The following is a 22,297-nucleotide window of genomic DNA, read 5'->3' on the forward strand; positions in this document are numbered from 1 at the left end:
TCGTCCTTTAAATTTTCTTCTTTTTACGACAATAGTAATTGTTCGTTTTTTCTCAAGCAAGCTGATTTTCATCCCACTTCTGACACCAAAATTTTCTTGTAACACACCGCGAAACTTCCAAACGGAAAGTAAAGCGAAGTTCAAAATGTACAATGTTTGTCCAAAAATTTTAGCTTTATAATATTTGAATTTTGTTCCTTTCAAATTATCAACCGTAGGTTTCTTTCATCATTTAGATCCTTAAAAGGATCCACTTGCTTGAGTTAGGTAGGTTTATTTTATTAAATAAATAAGACACTGGTTTTTTTTTTATTAGAAAATCAAAAATTTATTCAATTGAATTTGAATTGAGTCTTGTTTAAATACGCTTTATTTAAACTTAGCTTAAATATTCTTAATTTGAATTTTACGAGTTTATTATTTCGCGAAATTCACGTTAATTTTCTCGCTAAAATCTGCGGTCCTTCCTTATAAAATTATGTTTTTATAGTCAATTTTCCACTCTCAATTTTAGTTCCTTTTCCCTTTCCATAAGAAATTTTCCCAATCATATTCCTATTTTCAAGTTGTTCAATCCCGCCCTCGCTAATTGATTGGTCTATTTTTTTTTTAGAAGACCGTTGCAACCGTTCGTAACTGTCATAATTTTTTATGTGGAACACCTGCACAAAATACGCATTTAAAATTGCGTATTTTGCTAAATTTATGATCTAAAATTAGTTTTACTTCATTTTTTACTTAGATAACCGTCATTTAACGACTTAACTTACGCATCAATTTTAACTTGTTTACTCTCTTTTCCCTTTTATGTATTGATTTCTTTAATTTAGTATTTTATTTTCTTTTCTCAAAATTTTCCAGGTTTACAAATTAAAATTGTTGCGTTTATTCGAATACATATATATATATATTAATTTTTCTTAATTTTCAAAGAACCTAAATTTAAGTTTAAATTTACCGCTTTTATTTTTAATTAATTAACTTTCAATCAAGACTCAATTCTCTGCAGCAAATAATTATTAGTACTCGTATTCACCTAGAACAATTTTCTAGCAAAAAGGGGAAACTGCAGAAAAACCCTTTTTGGAGTACTTTTCTATATTACATAATTATTAACATTAGTTAATTGTATATTTGGTTTGATTAAAAATAAAATCTTCATATTAAAACAATCAAATAATTGTTTCTCTAATTTTATTTTTCAATCAATTTGCATTTATTCTTCCATTCTTTTTCTTATTATTAAAATAGTCGATCAATTCTCTATCAACTTCTTGCAATAAATCAAATTTAAATTTCATATTTAGAGCGCAAACTTATTATTTATTACAGCACTGAGTAACAGTGATCGGGGCGACTTAGTCAAAAACCTCGGGCCTGAACGTTAATGATCCGTCACTGTTACAATGCACAGTGCATGCATGAGATAGTGTGACCGTACCCTTACGATTAAGGTCTAAGCAGAATTGCTTCCCGAAAGATGTTCGCGAACGTGAAACATGAGTTAGAAAAAGACAGAGATATATTCGTATCCTTTTCTATCTCATGCATCTCGATCGCGAACGACTTTCGCGAACCTATTGTGCGTTGGCCTTTAGACATTTCATTCTGCTGGTCCTGTTATTTCAGTATAGTAAATTACTTAAAATAAAATTCTCTAGGTCAGTGTTACTAGAATGTCATAGTGATTTTCTAATGTTCATGTTATTTTGAAAGGTACCAAAGACGACTAGGCGTGACGTCACATACACAACACGACGCTCGACGCATGTGCCAGGTTTTGAAATCTAGTGTTAGGTTTTGGAAACACTTAGCATTACGCTTTTTTGCGATAACTGCTCTGTGCTTTATAATTTTTTTTACTAGGTGAATTTGTGTTACAACAATTAATTTTATATTGTAATATCCTTTTCCAGAAAATTAATTTTCAATAAATTTTAAATAATAATTAAAGGTAATTTAGTTCATTAATATATAAGCATGTGATTTAAAGAATTTATTCAATTTTCGTGAGTGAATGCCAAAGAAAAATGAAAACAAAATTTAACATAAATATCATTTTCTCGTAATAAGTAAAAATTGTTTATTTATTTTCTAATATTAAACATTTATATAATTTTTAAATTGCCTCTAAGTAATTAACTTCATTGTTAAATATTTTCCAAATTGGAATCGTCTATATTCTTCTGTGTTATAGAGGTTAGAATTGGTTTATTTTTCTTGGATATATTGATTTTTTTATTCATTTCTTTTAATATATTTTATGAAAATATTTGCTACAAGCATTTTTTAAGTTAATTGAAAAAAAATTTTAACACTAAACTTAATATTTTAATTGAGATAAATAATAATAACTGTATTGATATTTATTTATGTGTTTAAAAAAACATTGATTTTTATATTATAAGATTATGTAATATTTTTTGTAATTCTTTTCTTCTTTAATAGCTTTAAAATGAATAAGAAAGGGAATATGGCAATCCCTTTTCAAGATAATATGATTCTTCAAACGAGGAAATATTTAAAACGTAAAATAATGTGTCCCGAAGCAAAATACCGGCATCATGAAAAGGAACGTCAATACGTTCTGGATTTAGTGAAACGTACCGTTGAAACGGGCGAGAGTAATTCTGCTCTTTTAATTGGTCCCGAGGATGCTGGAAAAACAACTGTAAGTATTGAATTACAATAAAAAAAAATACTTAATTATTTTATTCGCTAATGTAAAATAATAATTATAAACATCATGGTTCACTTTTTTATTCACATTTTTTCAAAAGAAAAATCACTTAATATACTAATAAAAATCTTGATTATTTTCTCCTTTTTTTGAAATTAATCTTAATCAAACAAAGTTTTGATATCCAATTAACTAAATATTTAATTGATTTGAACCCTCACATTTGGTTATTCAATAAAATATTTTCTTCATTTAACAAATTTTTAAAAATAAACCATTATGTGTTAAAAAAAACTAAAATTTTTGTTTAAAAAAAGCTAAAATGCATTTTTATTAAAAAAGAAAAATATTATTGTTTAAAATAAGACACACAACAAATAAACTTTTAAAACTTATACATTTTTAACAAAAAATGTATTTAAAAAAAAATCTTTAAAAATCCCTTTCGAAAATGCATTTTTGAAAAAAAAAATCAAAAATAAATTTGACTATTTTTGGGTGAATGACACGATTTTTTAAACGAAAACTGAGGTTATTATTATTTATTGTCCCTAAAAGTCCCCCATTTTTAACAAAAAAATTAATTTAATTTTTAAAAGAATAATTTTTAAAAATATTCATTTTCTACCAAAATTTAATGAATTTATAACAAATGTTTGAAATCAAATAAATATCTAACACATTATGCCATCAAAGAATTTGGATTCAAAATCTATTAAATCTTATCCAAAGGAAAATTTAATATTTATTAAAAAGTTTTGATAGAATTTCTATCAAATTACATTTTGCAAGCCTCAGATTACATTCGACTTTTTCGATTTCAATCGACAGTTTTCCATGTGACTTTTTTTACTTTTAAAAACATTTTTTTAGATAATTACGACTTTTTTTTAGTATAAAATATATAAACATCTTTGCAAATTTGAATTATTCAAAAAAATATTAACTGAAATACTTTAAAAGTTCTTTAAAAATTCCATTATTTAAAATAATTTTTCAAAATTAAAATTCTCTAAAATTCAAATATTGTATAAAATTTTATTAATAATTTTCATTAACTCTAATTTACAATAATTTCAATAAAAAAATTTCCAAAAATTCAATCATTTCTAAAAAATTTTCCAAATTTGAATTTTTTCTAAAAATTTAATAAAAAATTCTTTGTTAAATTTATTACTTCTATTATTCTAAATTATTCTTATTATTATTATAGAATTATCATTCTATAGAACCACAAAATACCCAAGTTTGGAGAAAAATTTTTTTCACCTTGATCTTTCTCTTAATTTTACATGTAATTTACCAAATAACATTATTTTTCTTGATATTTAAAATCCCTTTTTACAAAAAATCTCCTTTTTCAACTAAAATTTAACAAAATAACAATTTTGACAAAAATCCATTACTCACAAAAATACAAATATCCACAAAAAGTTCATCTTATATTCTATAATTATTATTAATTATATTTAGAAATTGTATAAAAATAGTGGTATTTTTTCACTACTTTTTTTTCTCCTTCACAGCTTGTAAATAGCGTTCTTAAAGAATTGTCAAGTTCAAAAAATTTTAAAGACAATTGTTTAATAGTAAATCTACATGGATTAGTGCATACGGATGATCGTTTAGCATTAAAAGACGCGACACGTCAAATGCAACTTGAAACAGCAGTTGGTGATAAAGTATTTGGTTCGTTTGCTGAGAATTTGTCATTTCTTTTAGATTGTCTTAAAGCAGGCGATAAAAAACGTAGTAAACCAGTTATTTTTATTCTCGATGAATTTGATTTATTTTGTGAACACAATAATCAAACATTATTGTATAATTTATTTGATGTTGCACAATCGGCACAAGCGCCAATTTGTGTATTGGGAATAACAAGTCGTTTAGATGTATTGGAATTACTTGAGAAACGTGTGAAATCACGATTTTCATCGCGACAAATATTTCTTTTGCCAGGCGATAAAACTGATGGACAATGTGCAACAAATGAAAAACCATTTGACGAACGTCTTATATTGTTTAAAAATCTTTTAACATTACCCGACGATGAGAATGTTAATGGAATTGAACATGAATTAGAGGATTGTAATATTGATGTGAAATTTGCAATCTCATGGAATGAAACAATTGTGAAACTTGCAAAAAATCAAACACTCATCAATTTATTGAAGTCAATGTATAAAAATGATACGAGCGAGAGAAAATTTCGTAATTTTCTTGCAATTGCTATTACATATTTGACGGAGAATCATCAAAAATTGGAAATTGACGATTTTGTTGAGGCTAGTAAAGTTTATTTACAAGATGATCGTGTCGCTATGTTGAAGGGTCTCTCTGTTCTGGAAATGTGCCTGGTAAGATTTAAAAACAAAAACAGATTTTTTCCCCCCATATATTGAATCATTTTTTTTTATCACTTTTCTTTGTGACTTTGTAGTGATATATTTTTAAAGTCACGTAGCATTGAATCAATATTTTTTATAACCAAATTTTCATTTAATAAGATTTTTCTTTTATTCAGGACTCGGATTATACGACTTTTTGTTACATTTTTTACAAAATTTTTCAACAGAATACATCTTTTTTAGTATGCAATGCAGATCTTCTTCATTTCAATTAGTTAAAAAATTGTTTAAAAAAATTATTCTCTAAATTAATTATTTTCAATAGTTTTAATGAAATTCTTCACAAATTTAATTATCTTAAATTATTTTTCAATTAACATTTTTATACAATTTAATAATTGTTTATAATTTTAAAAAAATTACTAAAAATTTCGATTCAAAATCACTTGAAATTCAATTATTTTCAAAAATTTTAAACCTACAGTTTTATATCAAAAAATTTCTGTAATTTAATAATTTCAATTTTTATTTGTATTTTCCATAAAATTCTTCAACAACAGAAATCATCGAAAGTTTCAATTAAAAAAACACTTGAAGTTAAATTTTTTTTTAAAAATTCTAAATTTGTAAATCTTCGTAAATTCAAATATTTAAAAAAAAATTTATCTAAAACTATTTGATAAATTATATTCTATTCTGATAATTTCAATTATTGTCTGAAATTTAACAAAATCTTTTGTAGTTCAATTATTTCTAGAAATTTCAACTGCAACTCTTCCAAAATTCAATTATTTTTAAAAAATTTTAATATTCCTTTAAAAATTCAGTTATTTAAAAAAGTTTCAAATAAAAATAAAAATTTAGTTGTCAGTAATTAAAAAAAAATATTACAGCAATTTAAATTCAAAGAAAATTCATTTCAAATTTAAAATCTTCTGCAATTCAATTATTTAAAATAAAAATTCATTTAAAAGTCTTCAAAACTTAATTATTGTCCGAAATGTTTTTGACCATTAAAACTAAAAACTATATCAAAACGTTTAATTCGAATAAATTGTGTAAATCAGACTTCAAAAAATTTTTAAATAGGAACTTTAAAATTTTCTTTACAAGTTTGTCCTCATTAATTAAAGTTTTGAAAATTTGTCTTAGTTCGATTTTGAAATATTCGAAATAAATTTTCTTGATAATATATCGAATTATTTCTAATAACATTAGTTATTTAAAGTAAAATATCTATTAACTAATTAAATTTAATTAAAATAAAAAAATCGACTTTTTTGGAATGTAAATCGACTAAAACGACTTTTTTTTGTGCCTTAAAGTCGATACGAGGTTAGTTTATTTTAAACTAACTGAATTTTAATGTAATCGAATTTTCATTTAGCAGAAATATAATTTAACCAAATTTTTTTATAATTTCATTTTTATTTAGGAAAATTTTTAATTAACAAAAACTTTTATTCGTAAGAATTTCCATTTAACAAAATTATTATTAAACCGAATGTTCATTAACCCGTATTTTCATTTAATAGAATTTTTAAATATTTAAATTTTCTTTTAGCACAATTTTCAACTAACAAAAAATTTTTAATCGATTTTTTATTTAACTAAATGTTCTTTATTTAATAGAATTTTCAATTAAACAAATTTTAATTTAATTGAATAATTTATATATTACGGAATGGCTAATAATTTTCATTCAATTACTTTATATTTTCTTTTTAAAATTCCAGATAATAGCAATGTATAAAGAGACAGAAATATGTAAAGATGAACCTTTGAATTTCGAAATTGTTTACAAATGTTATAATTTATTTGCTACACAAAATTCTTCTATTCATTCCGTCCAAAGGCCAGTTATTGTAAAAGCTTTCGAACACATTAAAGTAAGTATTTAATTAAGTTTTTAAAATTAATTAATTAAAAAATTTTAATTCTAAATCACATTTCTTTTGAATTTTAATTTTCTTTGAACTTAAATTGATTTTTGAATTTAATATTACATTATTTAAATAACTATAAGTATATTTTTTTAATAATCTGAAGGAAATGATTATTACAATATTAATAATAAAATAAATTTTTATTTTTAAATTAATCAATTTCAAATTATTAAATAATTAATAATCTATTTTTTTAACATATGAAACTAATGTCGTATAAATAATTTTACCAGAATTTAGAAATCTTACAACCAATTGGAGGCAATAATTCACGAGTCGAGAAGGAATATCAATTTTACAAGTTTATCTTGACTCCACAGCAAGTGATTGAAGGAGTGAAAAGTTACACAAATCTTCCAACTGAAGTTTATCAATGGGCTGTGAATACTTATGCAGCGCGTTAAAAAAGTCTTTTTTTTTTTGCTTTGTAATATTTTTCCATTCATATACATATATACATAGTATTTAGCGCATCTTCCATAATATTTTTGAGACTGATTTGTGAAAGAACAAATTTTAAAGCGACAAACTTTTAAAAATAAATTTTTCATCTCAAAATCCATAAATGTCAATTGGTTTAAAATTTTTTTTTTAATGCATTCAGTAATTTTATATAATTATATGTAAGTTATTTATCTTTAGAAAATAATTTGTTAAATTATTTTTATCTAGTCACTAGAGAATTGTTTGTTTATTTGTATCGTCTCAAATGTTTTTTATTTCTTATACATTTTCTTTTTTTTTTTAATTAAAATTATTTATTTTTATGTTTAATTTTAATTAAAAAAATTTTTTTTACTATAGAATCTGTAAAGATGACAAATGTAAGCGAAAATTGTGTGTGCATGTATGTAATGTATGTGTGTGAGTTTCTGTGCAAAATGTAGTATTTTATTTAAAAAAAATTGCACAGAGTATTTCCATATCATAGAACATTTGTTTTTTGTAATATTTATAACAACTAATTAATCATTCTTTAAAGCTTTTTAGAAAACAAATTATTCGCAAAATTTGTGAATACTGTGAATTTTTTTTTTTCTCAAATTAAGACAAATTGTCATTGTACAAGTTCAAGTTTTATAGCTCCGAGAAAAATTGAAATTTTTGAAAAAGAAAAAAAAAGAGAATTTTGTTAGAAAATTCATGGGGAGCATGTCCAAAAAAAAAGAAAAAAAATATTGTCCACGAATTAAATTATTTACATTTCTTGTGTGACAATAAATAAAATATGTTTTATTCGAGAATAATTCATTTTATTATTTACATATACAAATTATCTCATTCGATCCAAGCCAATTGTGTTGTTTTTTCATTATTTTTCGTATTTTTCATTATATTTGCCTGTTTTAATGAAACTTCAGGTGTATTAACATTTTTCACATTAAATAACGTGCTTTTTGATTTTGAATAACGTCTCACAAGTTTCATTACTTTTTCAATTTTTTTCGATTCTTTGTATTTCGTCAGAAATGATTCATGACCTGAGAAAAATGATTATTATTATTTAGAAAAAAATTGATTATAATATTTAGCTGTTTTTTTATTTTTGCACCTGGATTTTGACCAACGGGAACAACATTTGCTAAACGTGTTTCACTACTAAATGGTCTCAGTGCGGAAAAAGCGGGAGTCAATCCAATCTGAAAAAAATTTACCTAAGTGAATTTTTTTAGTTTTAAGTAAGTTACAAAAATTAAAAAAAAACAAATTCTGACAACAACTCAATTTTAGAGTTTTTATTTGAAACTTTTTTAAATAATTGAATTTTTAAAGAAATATTAAAATTATTGAAAATAATTGAACTTTAAAAGAGTTAGGTATAGTTGAAATTTTTAGAAATAATTAAATATCAAAAGATGTTTGTTAAATTTCATACATTAATTAAATTTTACAGAATTGAAAATAATTTATTAAATAATTTTAGACAACATTTTTTTTTGTGATGAAGAATTTATTAGAAATTATAAAAAAAATTGAATTTCAAAAGTTTTTAATTGAAAAATGCATCAAATAATTAAATTTTTTTGAAGAATATTATAAAAATCATTAAATTTTGGACGAGTTACAGTTGACATTTTTAGAAATAATTAAATTTTAGAAGGTTTTAAATTGAAATTTTTCAAAATAATTAAATTCAAGTGATTTTGAATTGAAATTTTTTCGTGATTTCTGTTGCTGAAAAATGTATGAGAAATTGCATACAAAAATTGAATTTAAAAATTTTTTAATTGAAAAATGCTTTCAAATAATTGAATTTTCGAAGAATATTATAAAAATCATTAAAAATAATTGAACAAAAAGTTATATATAAAAAATTTTAAAAATAATTAAATTTTAAAAGGTTTGAAATTGAAAAATGAATTAAAGTATTCTTTTCGTTAATTTAAAAGAAAAAATTTCTAAATCTTCAAAATTTAAAAAAAAAATGTACGAAAATTTCATATGAGTTTGTTATAACTGTCACAAAGTTTGACGATTAAAAATCATAATATTCCACAAAAATTAGAATGTTCCGAACGTAAAAAAATGAATGAAGATAAATTTGTTAACGGAATCTCTTGATTATTATTATATAAATTTAAAAAAAAAACAATATACAAAATTCAAATTTTTTTCAAAAATATTATTTTATAAATATTAGAAATTATAATTTTAGAAAACCAATACATTTTTTAAAATAATATATATTTGAAATTTTGTTAAAATAAAAAGAAAATGAATTTTTATGAAAATTTTACAAAATTATAAAGTAAGTTTATTAAATTTAAAAAAATTTCCTTATATTTTGTACCTTTGTATGTCGGATATGATGTTCCACTAAATCAGCACCTAATAATTCATCATGCATTGACATTCTAATTGGAATGATTTTATTAACAATCTGTGAATTTGAAATAAATATTTTTTTTCTCAATATTCCGTCATAATTGTTGGAGAATTATTTTCAATTAAATTTTAATATGTTTACCCATAATAAAAGCAATGTTGTAATAAAACTCCAGATAGTGAGACACAAAACACTTAAACTTTGAATGCCCAAAAGATACCATCCACCTCCTATTAACCAGCTTTAATCAGCATTCGTTCCGAAAAAAAATGTAATTTATAATACAGTAGTTTGAAATTATTACCCTTAAATAATCCTTTTCTTCCTTTTGTGGTTGTTAACGGTTTTGGATCATCCGCGAAAAATCCTATTGCAATCATACCCCAAATGCCACTGACTCCTATTTGAAAAAAAAATAAAAGAAAATAAAAAAACCAAAAATTTTATTTTAATTATTTTGATTTTAAGTTATTATAAAAAACGCACAATATTTATTTTAAGAGGAGGCAACACCCCTAATTTTTGACAATTTTTTTTTAATGATTCTTAATAATCTTTCGCATGGATTTTAAAAATTTTAATTTTTTCAAGAAATTAAAATTTTCTTTTCTTGATCACCTTGTAAATTTTTAGAACCCAAATTATGCAAAAAAAAAAAAATATAACTTCCTTTGACAATTTATAATATTTAAGTGGGTCAAAATTTGGTGTGGTGCCTCCTCTTAAGATGTTGCAATGAATTTTAAAAAGATTTTTAAAAAAACATAATTTTTTACCATGTGTTGCAGAAGCTCCAACAGGATCATCAATGCCTAATTTATCAATTATAGGCATAAATACGCAAGTTAATAATCCACCAATCATTCCAATAAGTACTGATTCCCAAGCCCGAAAGAGAAAACAGCCACCTTAGAAAATAAAAAAATTATCCGTTTAAACAAACTCTTTCTCGTAATCGAATCTAGATTAATTTTCCAAAAAAAAAAGAAAAATTTCTACTTTATTTTAATGAGTAAATTCAAAATTTTCAGCAAGATTTTAAATAAAAATTTTCACATAAACATTATAAGAACTTAAATATTGTTAAGAAGGAAAAAAAATTATTTAACTATAATAATTCGATTATAAAATCTTCTTTATTTCAATTATTTAACAAATTTTTAACTACAATCTAAAATTTTCTGAAATTTAATAATTTCAATTATAACTCTTCCGAAATTCAATTATTTGAAAGCATTTTTCAATTAGACAATTTTAAAGTTCAATTATTTTCTTTAATTTTTAATAAATTCTTCAACAACAGAAATCACCAAAAAAATTCCAATTCAAAATCACTTGAAGTACAATTAATTTCAAAAATCTGAATTGTAAATCTTTGAAAATTCAATTACTTCTAAAAAAAAAGGTTATCTAAAATTATTTTCAATTTTATAAAATTTCATTATTGTCTGAAATTTAATAAGTTCAATTATTTTTAATAATTTTAATATTTCTTTAAAAATTCAATTATTTAAAAAAGTTTTAAATAAAAACTCTAAAATTAAATTGTTTTCAGAATTATTTTAAAAAATTTGTCCTACCTAATTAGATTTTAAAAATTTACATTTTAGTTCGATTCTGAAATATTTGAAATAAATTTTCTTAAAAATATTCCTATAGAATTATTCTTATCTATTGAGGAATTAATAAACTGGATTACATATTTAATAACATTAATTATTAAAAATAAAATACTTTTAACTAATTAAATTTAATTAAAAGAAAAAAATTGATTTTTTCGACTTTTTTAGAATATAAATAGACTAAAACGACAATTGCAAATCAAATGTCATAATAGAATAAATTTAGTGCAATCAGAAAAATGTACTTTATTTTTATTAATTTAATTCATTTAACCATCTAGGGCTTAAATAATTAGCAGGGAAATATTTTTAAGGAAAAGTAAATATTAGGAAAAATTTTTAATATACAATGAGGAAAAACATCAAGGAACGGTATTTTTTTTGTTGCTGAATTCTGTTCTAAGCAACGATGATTCAAAATATAGAATTTTGAATCATTATTTATATACTAACCAGTAATTGCAACTAAGGCACCTAAAATTCCATTAATTTGACTCAAAATATTTATTCCCTTTTCCGGATTGGATAGACTGATAATTAATCCAACTAGTCCTCCTCCCATACTTGCCATTATTGTCGAAACTGCAGCTCGAGCGGCGTATTTCCATTTTTCTCCATTAACACCATAACTACTTCCACTGTTAAATGCCAACCATCCCCACCTGTAAAATCACTTAAATAATTAAATTTTAAATATCTACACGAAATGAAAATAAATATCAAATTTTATAAAAGCATTTTCAAATTTTTGTAAAAGTATTTTCAAGTCGTGGAAAATATTGTAAAAAGCGAAATTTACATATAAGAAATATTAATTATTATTATTATTTTATTTTATTAATTACCATAATACAAACAATCCCAGAATTGCATTTACCGGACAACCAAGCGGCAATGGATCTATTCCATTGTCATATCTTCCAAGTCTTGGTCCAAGCATAATTGCACATGCGAGAGCTAAAGTATTTTTTTTTTTTTTTTTTTTAATTAACTTTTGTAATTTTTAATACTAATAATAATTTATTAAGTCGAAAGGCAAGAACTATGTAGAATAAATAAATGCCTTAAATAAATTTGCATTTATAATAAATTAATTTTTTCTATCCTTAAATGGGAAATAATTATCATAATAATATTGTTATAAACCATATTTTTAAAAATTAAATCGACTGATGTCCAAATTATAATATTATTAAATTATTTTGTAAATTCAATTATTTTTGCTTCTTCAAGAAGAAGCTTTGTATTTATATTGAAATATAAGATGAAAATATATTATAGAAGAAAAAAATATTTTCATATTTCACCAGAAACACCGCCAACTAAGTGAACAGTTCCGGAACCAGCAATATCAACTGCTCCCCAATTATTCAAAAAGCCATGATCTCCCCAAACCCATCCAGCAGGTATACAATAAACAATTGTATTCAAAGATGAGAATATACAATAGGCTTTAAAGTTACAACTGTATTAAAAGAAAATTAAGAAAATCAAAAAAGTATTCATTATAAAAAAAAAAAATTTTGAAATAATTGAATTTCAAGAGATTTTAAATTAGAATTTTTGTAAAAAATTGAATTGTAGAAGACAATAATTAAATATTAAAAAAAAATTTTAGTTAAATAATTAAAAAATATTTTAAATAATTGAATTCTAGAAGAATATGTTTAAAATTATTGAAAATAATTAATTTCCCAAAAGATTTTTATTCTCAAATTTTTTAAATAAGTGAATTTTGGAAAAGCTACTGTTTGTACCAACAAAAAAAAGTCATAGATATTTTGTTTTTAATTTAATAGATTAATTAATTTTATTAATTTTATTTTATAAAATAACTCAAAAAAAGAGTTGCCATTTATTAAAATAAGTTGAAAAAAAGTCGGAAAAAGTAAAAAAAAAAAAGTCGTACAATCAGAGGCCTAAAAATAGAAAAAAATTTTAAATGTTTCTTTTTGTTTTTCTTACCGTTCCGCCATGGCACCAGAAACAATTGTCGTCGATGTTGTTGCAAAACTCAATTGAAAGAGAAATGCAGCGCAAGCTTGACCAAAAATATCGTCATCAACTTTTGGATCAATTAAATAACCACCAATTCCAAAAAATGGATTTGTCGGTTCTTCAGTTCCAAAGCTCATCCCAAAGCCAAACAACCAATATGTTAATCCACCAACAACAATGTCAACAACATTTTTCATCATAATATTCACCTCATTTTTCAGTGACACACAACCTGATTCCAACATTCCAAAACCTTGAAAATCAAAATTCAAATTAATCACTGAAAAGCAAAGTAAAATTAATTTAATATTATTACTATTTTGATTTCAAGTTTTATATTCAACTAAATTAATAAGTTAATAGTAATAATAATAATAATAATTAAATACGTTATAAAAATTTTAATAAATACAAGTTTTTTATAAATGAAAAAACGAACAAAAAGGACAATAAAAAAATTGTTTTTTTTACCTGTTTGCATCGTAAATATAATAAAAGCATTCGAAACAACCCAATTACTGTCATCTTGTCGTAATTTATAAGGCGAACCAATGTAACGTGTTTTATTTTCAATTACATTCGTATTATTGAAATAATAATTTTCCGAATCCATTTTTTTCACACTTAACAATGGTATATTTAAAAAAAAAAAAGAAATTCTTTTCATCAATGTTTCTCAACTTGTTATCGCAATGTCAACGAAGATACTAAATAATCATTGAATTGGGATCGAGAGTGAAATTATTCTTCGAAAACATATTAAAAATTAAAGGTAAACGTCGTCGAAAGAATTTAAATTACAAAATCAAGGTAATGAAAAACGATCTTTTTTTGCCGTTTTTCTTTTTTTTATTTTTTCTCTTCTTTTTTTTTAATGGCCTATAAAAAGCCGTTACATGAATTTTCCACAATAGTCGTATGATAATAATAATATTAATAATAATTTGTCACTAGTTCTCATATACTCCATTAATTTAAAATTATACGCGTAAATATAAGTAAAATTCTAATCTAAAAAAAAAAGATAAAAGAAACATTATCACATAATAATTGCGATGAAAAAAATTTTTCTTCACACTTTTCCGGTAATATGAAAATAATTTTCAAATCCGAAAACACTGTAATTAAATTTACTTTATTTTTTAATTTTTAAAGTAAATATATACTTTCACGAAAATATTTTTAAGAAAATACATTTTTTTTTGTCTTTTTGAAAAATAATATATGCTGTGAAGTGTGATTTTAAATATTGTTAGGAAAAAACAAAATTTAAAAAAAAACCAAATTTGTCATATTTGACGAATATGCCTGACGATTTTTTTTTATTGTTTTTATCCATTTTATATTTTCTAACTTTTTAATTTGCTTTTTTTTGTTTTTTGTTTTTTAATATTTAATTTCTAATGTTGGATAAAGTTCATGCTCGTAGTTTAAATTTAACTACGAGCAAAAACTAAAATTGTCGACATCAGTAACTGTTTTTTTTTTGTTTTGTTTGTTTCTTCTTTTATTTCCATATATTGAATGAAGATAATTGTCGAAAATAAAATTTTTCGAATTAATTAGTGCCCGTACACATTTTCATCGCTATACGCTATATAAAGGAAAAAGTCCTCTTCATGGTGTTCCTGTGAGAAAAAAAAAATTTCATTAAATTTAAACCAAAATAATTAAAAATCATGAAATTCAACAGATTTAATGTTGAATTTTAATTAGAAAATTTTATATTTTTTAATAGGGTCAATCCATTATATTTAATCAAAAGTAGTTTTGAACTTAGTTTTGGAAAAATCTTATAATCCGTTATAATGTTTTATATCCGTACAATTAATTTTTTGATAATATTATTTATTAAAATTTAATACATTTACCATAGAATTTGAATTTAAAAAATGATTTGCACGGAAAAACAGTTGATTTGATAGCTGCGCAAAAATGTAATTAAAAAGCACAGAAATAATTCCGATTATTTGTTCCTTTTTAGTTTTTAGCTACAACCCAAAAAATACCCAAAAAATCCCCTTTTTTTGCAAAATTTTTTAAATTCACTGCCACTTTATTATTTTTAAATATTTTTTTATCAAGTTTTTTTTTTTTTAATAATTGAACTTCAAGTGATTTTTGATTGAAATTTTTGGTGATTTCTGTTGATGAAGAATTTATTAGAAATTACAGAAAAAAATTGAAATTTAAAAGTTTTTAATTGAAAAATGCTTTCAGATAATTGAATTTTAGAGTAATAATTATAATAATTGAATAGAAAAGTTATAATTGAAGTTAATTGAAGAATTATAGTTGAAATTATTAAATTTCAGAACGTTTTAGATGAAAAATTTTAGAAGCTTTTAAATTGAAATTTTTGGTAATTTTATTTGCCGATTTTTTTTTTATTTAAAACAATTATTGAATTACATAAAATTTTAAATTGAAAAATAGTTAAAGATAATTGAATTTGTGAAGAATTTCATTAAAATTATTGAAAATAATTAATTTAAAGAAGAATTTTAGTTGAAAATTTGATAAATAATTGAACTTAAAGAATACATAAAGAAGATCTGCATTGTATACTAAAAAAGATGTATTTTTTTTGTGTAAAAAATCTAAAAAAAAATTTGAAAAAATCGCATCTTATTAAAATAAGTTATATATAAGCCTCCGAATTATAAGATTTTTCAAAAAAAATAGGCCGTAACGACTTTAGGTGAAATATAATGGATTGACCCAATATTATTAATTGATAAATATTGTAGATATATAAAAATATAATAAAAATAAAAATAATAATAATTATTATTATTATAAATATAATATATATTATAATTAATAAAACATATGTAATAATAATAATGAAAAAATTGAAAGAAAAAAAAATTAACAGAAATTTAACGTTGAATTCTAACAGTGACGTGTTTTGTAAAACTTATATTAGTATGCAATGACAAGGCTAATGTTATGCAATATGGAATGTGGCCAAGATGCAAGGAAATAGTTATTATTTCAAATTGAGAAAAGGGCTTTAATTTCAAAAAATATATTACAAAAGAAAATTTCAGTCTTTAAATACTTTTTGTTTCGATATAAAAAAAAAATAAAAAAAAATAAAAAAAATAATAAAAATGTTTATTACCTGATATAACGAACCCATCGTGGCACTTGTTGGCGGAATGATATTGTTTACAAAAAAGAATAGAGCATCCTCAGGACGAAGATGAATTCGTTTGCGAATCAAAAAATAAAATTGACCCACAGTCAAGTCTGATGGTACCAAATATTTCTGCTTATCCAAATCGCTAATTTTTGCCTTTGGCGCTTTCTCGACAATTACCTAGAAAATAAAGAATTTTTCGATTTTGGATAATCATTATTATTATTATTATTTATACACAATAACATTTGAATTTTAATTCTTTCTTTAAATGTAACTTTTCTAATAAGTCACATTTTTTTGAAACTGTTTTAAAAATAAAATTACACTTTCAATGAAATATATTTTTTTTTATTAAAAAAAAAAAATTTGTTTTGACTCCGTTTTTTTACTTAACGATAATATTATAGTTTAAAAATAAAACAGAATTTTTACGTAAAACTTTTTTTTTCTATTTTTAGTACATTTTCGAGATAAAATTGTTTATGAACAATATATTTTTTCTAAATTATTGACCATAAATGCTGAGAACTTTACTTCTTTTGTCAGTTTAAAATAAAAAAAAAAATAATTAAAATACTAGTGTTAAATATATAAAAAATTATTTTAATTATTTTTCTAAAAGAATTTAAAGTTGAAATAAATTTAAAAACTACGCGTTTATTTTTTGATATATGACGAAATAATCAAATTATTCTTGTAAATATTCACGCATTGATAAGAAAAAGCAGTATATCATCATTCTTTTTACAAAAGAATAATAAACATCTACTTAAATATTAACAAAAAAAATTTAACAAACACTAAAGAATCAACATAAAAAATAAATTTGAAATTTTCCTCTCTCCCTCTACTAATTTAGAATAATTTATTAATAAACATAAATTATCAGAAACAAAAATGACAACTTTCCAAGGAAAATACTTTCTCTAGACTTTCTTTCTTCCAATCATAATAATGCTAAATAATACTCGGCTCATTGAAAATAATAACTGAATAAACAATGACATCCGTGGATCGAAATATAAATGATTTTGACGTGTATAGTGTTGAACATTTCTTCGAGCCATCATATATAATGTAAGAATGAAAAAAAAAATAAGATCGATAATAAGGATGCGCACTGCAGAGAAATGTCAACGACCTATACTGTGAATAAAATAACAATTTTATTCGGATGTCATTACAGAATTTGATTTACTATATACAAAAACCTTACGGTAGGTCGTACGACGCAAAAACATGAAACGACCTTGGATTATTCCATTCGGTCGGAATTTACCTTTCATCAGCTCCTATACACTCTTGATAAAGAACAAAAAAAAAAAGAAATCGAACTTTGATACAAATAAAAGAAATAATATCTCAAATGAACAATTTACAAACTGACTATTTAGAAGGTATTTACATATTTGAAAAACACTCACAGGAACCCTATCGGGATATTTTCGTCGAATTTTCTCTCCCTCGGCCTTCCTTTTTTCAAATGAATGTTCCTCCTTGTACTGGAACTTCATTTTATCAGCGCTGAGCACTAAGGCAAAAGCGCTTTACACAAAATTTGTTTCTCAACAAACACAAAATTTGACGTTTCAGGCACTAATGTTTTTCTTTTTCAACTAAACGAAATAAATGCGCGCTTCAAGTATTATATTATAATTAACAGTTTCTCGTCTGTTTTTCCTGTCACAACAACAATCACCAATCGCAGTTGTGTGTGTGTGTGTCAAAAAGTAAGTGCTCTCTTATGCGCGAGATGGGTGGATGAACGATCGTAGAACAACATGACAAATGCGCATTAACAAGCAAAAAATAATCCCGTTTGCGCATCTAAATTTATTATAAATTTCACGAAAATTTTTATATAACAATAATTTTTATATATTTTACAAACTTTATTGAACTATAAACAATTTTTATCCATATAGAATAATAGCGAGAAATTATTTATTTTCATTAATAACAAAATAACATGTGACGAAAATGATATTACTACGCCGTGACGTAAATGTGTAGTACGAGGTTACATGAATCATCTGTTTTGATTTAAAAAAAAAAAAAAGAAACCATCATTCTCGATACACCATAAAGTCAGATTTCATGAATTTTTGTTATCAGGAATAATTTTTTTTTTTTTGCTAAAATAATATTTATTTGTGTGTAAAGCGGTGAAATGAAAATATAAAAATAATTTTTCTAATCAGGACTGTATTTTTACTTTAAGGTGCCTAGGTCAAAAAATTAAATTTATAAAATGCGAATTTTCTGCATAATTTTTATTATTTACGCAGATAATTTTTTTTAAGATGAGGAAAAAAATAATTTTCTTTTTTTAATTGACATATCAATTGAAGTGAATAATTTACTGCTATAGTCAAATTGGCGGGAAAATGTAGAAATTCAAATTAAATTTTATTATAATAAATTAGTTTATCCCTTTAATAGCCGAGTTTTTTGTCTTTACATTAAAAGTAGAATGTTTATTAAATTTGATTATTCTAATATTAAAAATACCCACGGTGAAATTGTAGAGAATCATTTTTTTGAAGAAAATAAGCAATATTACAATGAAATCGAATCATTTTTAAAAAATTCTGTAGAAGCGACATAACAAAAAAATGTTATTCTTATGCAAATTCTATGTAAACAAATAAATTTTATAGGTTTCAAATTTTTTTCTTAAAAATTGTAATCTCATCTTTCAGAAAGTACAATTAATAATATTATTTTAATCATTTAAGTATTAATTAATTATTTTTTCTAAAGGTCTGCATTCCCATGGATAAACGTCCTTAAATCGTCATGATTCTCTGTCAAGAATTTTTTGTTTTTATTTTTAAAAAAATAGAAAATATTTTTCAACAAATAAGCAAATTTTAAATTCAATTTAGTGTTTGTATGTATATTTTATAAATTATTTCATCTAGTAATTTTTTGCAAAAAATTACAATTTTTCAAACATTTGGTTAAGGGAGCTAAATAAACAAATACAGAAAATAAAGAAAAATGTAATTTTATTGAAAATCATAAATTTACATTTTTTTAATTTATTCTGCATCTTCATCATCTTCATCCTCCTGGCTATTGATTTGGAAGTACCTCAATTCGTATGTCTCCCGATCTTTGCAGACAACTCTTAACCAATCACGAAGCTTATTCTTTTTCAAATATCTTTTTGTAAGGTACTTGAGATAACTATAAAAACAGTTTTAACTCATTAGGTGCAAATATCGCTCTAAATTATGGCATTTTGCGTAATTTTTATACTTTAATAAAAAAAAAAGAAGAAAATTAGTTTAAATTAAATTTTTTTTTAAATTTCAAATTTTTAACACCTTAAATATTTACTTTAAAATTAATAATAATAAAGAAATAAAGTAAATTTTATATTAAATAGATCGATACCCACCGTTTAGAAAAATCAATATCACTTGACACGGTGATTTTCATCTTGTTTCTCTCAATAGAAACATTATTTCCAAAGTTGCCGGTTTTCCCGTTAACTTTGATCCTCTCTTGTAAATATTTCTCCTAAAAAAAAATAGAAAAATTTCATGAGAATAGGTATACAAAAAAAAGTATCAACCCTCAAAGCACACACGAAAAGAAAAAAAGTGTTTTAAAACACATTAAACAAATTAAAATTCTCATTTTATGGAATTACATTTGTCATAATTATTTTTGAACCGAATTTTTATTTGTTCGAATTAGTATTTTGTAGAATTTTCATCAAACCGATTTTCTATATTACAGAATTTTTATATAACCGAAAATTCACTTTACAGAATTTTTATTAGTTCAAATTTTTATTTAATATAATAGGCATTTTAAAGAATTTTTATTGGGTAGAATTTCATTGCATAGAATTTTCTTTCAGATAAATTTTCATTTTTTCGAATTATTATTTGATATAATTTCCATATTAACCGATTTTTCATACTACAGAATTTTTACTTAACCGAAAAATCATTTAACAGAATTTCTAATTGATAGAATTTTCATTTGTTCGAAATTGCAAACAGCCGAACAAACAATCGACAGAAAGATTACGGCGCGAATTTTAAAATCAACTAATCACAATTTTATGGATAATTTTTGATTGATTGATTTTAAAATTCGCGCCGAAATCTTTCTGTCGATTGTTTGTTCGGCCGTTTGCAATTTCGAACAAATGAAAATTCTATCAATTAGAAATTCTGTTAAATGATTTTTCCGGAGTCCTACTGTAAATGAAAATTCGAGTAAATAAAAATTCTGACAAATATAAATTCGAACAAAAATTCTGTGAAGTTAATTTTCGGCGATATAAAAATTTTGTAATATAAAAAATCGTTTTGATGAAAATTCTGCAAAATACTAATTCGAACAAATAAAAATTCGGCTCAAAAATAATTATGACAAATTTAAATCCATAAAATGAAAATTCTAATGTTTAAATATAGAAAAAAATATTGAAAAAAAAGAAAAGAATTGTAGTTCTTGTAATTTTTAATACTTTTAGCCAGTATTTTAGTTTTACATTCTCGAATAATTATACTATGTATACATTTCAACAATCATTAATTCAATTATTTATTTCATATTTTTTCACTCAATTGAAATATTTCTAAGTTTTATTGAAAAAAATCTCAACTTTCAAATAAAAATAAAAAAAGAGTAAAATTCATTGCCCAATTTATGTTCGAAAACATATTTTTTACTTAAAAAAAAAATCAAAACATCGAAAATTTATAATGAAAAAAGATGTATAAAAAATATAAAATTTAAAAAATTCAAATTACTTACAAAGCTAGCAACATCCATAATATTGTCCTCGACCGGATGTGTACAGTCGATTGAGAACTTCAAGCAAACCTTCTTTTTCTGGCCTTTGCCACGAAGGGCATGTTTTTTGCCCACAGGGGCCTTAGCTTTTTGGACCTTGGTCTATTGAAACAAAAAAAAAACACAAACATTAATTAACAAAATTTAATGAGTAATTTAGAAAAATATTAAAACAAAAGTATCTTTGGAGTATTTGAGACGTGACAGCTATCAACAATGCGTGTTCAATAAAAAGTGAGGTTAGAAAAGACAATTTCTATTGTCATTAATTAAATAATTTCTATTTACACAAATTAACACTAAATAACCACAATTATCATTTCACGTAAAATAATTTAATATCACAAATTTAACACAATATTTTAAATAATTAAAATATGTAACTTCATCACTCAGGTATGACAAAAACAATCCACTTTTGATATAACCATCTTTTTGAAATTACAAACATACTTGTGTAAATTAAATAAAAAGTATATTAAATTTTAAGTGAATATAAAAATTTTCTTTATAAAATAAGTCAATAAATAAAGAAAATTGAATAATTTTTAAGAAAGCATAATCTTACCGCAACCATTTTTAACGAGAAAACCGAACGAAAGAATTTTACCAGAAGAGCGCATGCGCCAATTCTAATTTGATAGATGGCGCTAGAAACATTTATCAATGTAGCCACCTTATAACGCGGCAAATTTTGAATTTTTATAAGGACAGTTTTATAATTCAAAAATTGTTTCTAAGTAATCGTTAAAAATTTTCAATTAAATTAATAATTGAATAAATAATTTTGAATGTGTACTTACCATTAGAATGTAAATTGGGTTTTTAAAAACTGGAATAATAATATAAATTCTTTATTTGAAAATTAAATGTAAAACAAATTTTTTAAATATTTAATTCAAAATAT

General features: G+C 22.9%; 4 protein-coding genes across 5 annotated transcripts; 1 reads left to right on the top strand and 3 right to left on the bottom strand.

Moving 5' to 3' along the window:
• Positions 1–1,790: 1,790 nt before the first annotated feature.
• LOC127278988 (origin recognition complex subunit 4) lies at positions 1,791–8,221 on the top strand. Of its 2 annotated transcripts, none has more exons than XM_051301010.1 (5): positions 1,791–1,954; positions 2,449–2,671; positions 4,207–5,037; positions 6,765–6,917; positions 7,208–8,221. In XM_051301010.1, the coding sequence occupies exons 2-5, from the start codon at positions 2,456–2,458 to the stop codon at positions 7,376–7,378; spliced, it is 1,371 nt and encodes a 456-aa protein (XP_051156967.1). In that variant the 5' UTR covers positions 1,791–1,954; positions 2,449–2,455; the 3' UTR covers positions 7,379–8,221. The 2 variants fall into 2 exon arrangements, with proteins under 2 accessions (XP_051156967.1, XP_051156968.1); XM_051301011.1 differs by lacking the exon at positions 1,791–1,954 and adding an exon at positions 2,050–2,199.
• Positions 7,358–14,111, bottom strand: LOC127278987 (putative ammonium transporter 2). The gene is made up of 11 exons (XM_051301009.1): positions 13,893–14,111; positions 13,389–13,674; positions 12,731–12,888; positions 12,269–12,380; positions 11,877–12,085; positions 10,578–10,709; positions 10,106–10,201; positions 9,943–10,031; positions 9,766–9,855; positions 8,527–8,614; positions 7,358–8,455 (listed from the first exon to the last, which is right to left on the bottom strand). The coding sequence occupies exons 1-11, from the start codon at positions 14,086–14,088 to the stop codon at positions 8,253–8,255; spliced, it is 1,659 nt and encodes a 552-aa protein (XP_051156966.1). The 5' UTR covers positions 14,089–14,111; the 3' UTR covers positions 7,358–8,252.
• A 788-nt stretch (positions 14,112–14,899) lies between these two features.
• LOC127278994 (gamma-aminobutyric acid receptor-associated protein) lies at positions 14,900–18,321 on the bottom strand. The gene is made up of 3 exons (XM_051301019.1): positions 17,994–18,321; positions 16,549–16,746; positions 14,900–15,049 (listed from the first exon to the last, which is right to left on the bottom strand). Exons 1-3 carry the CDS (start codon positions 18,081–18,083, stop codon positions 14,984–14,986), a joined length of 354 nt encoding a protein of 117 aa, XP_051156976.1. The 5' UTR covers positions 18,084–18,321; the 3' UTR covers positions 14,900–14,983.
• A 1,242-nt stretch (positions 18,322–19,563) lies between these two features.
• Positions 19,564–22,048, bottom strand: LOC127278992 (60S ribosomal protein L22-like). Its single transcript, XM_051301017.1, has 4 exons — positions 21,959–22,048; positions 21,352–21,492; positions 19,976–20,097; positions 19,564–19,761 (listed from the first exon to the last, which is right to left on the bottom strand). The coding sequence occupies exons 1-4, from the start codon at positions 21,965–21,967 to the stop codon at positions 19,614–19,616; spliced, it is 420 nt and encodes a 139-aa protein (XP_051156974.1). The 5' UTR covers positions 21,968–22,048; the 3' UTR covers positions 19,564–19,613.
• Between the last annotated feature and the right edge of the window lie 249 nt (positions 22,049–22,297).

Source organism: Leptopilina boulardi, unplaced genomic scaffold (genome assembly GCF_019393585.1).
Source record: "Leptopilina boulardi isolate dan_hultmark-lab unplaced genomic scaffold, ZJU_Lbou_2.1 LbouV2_213, whole genome shotgun sequence".
NCBI lineage: Eukaryota > Metazoa > Arthropoda > Insecta > Hymenoptera > Figitidae > Leptopilina > Leptopilina boulardi.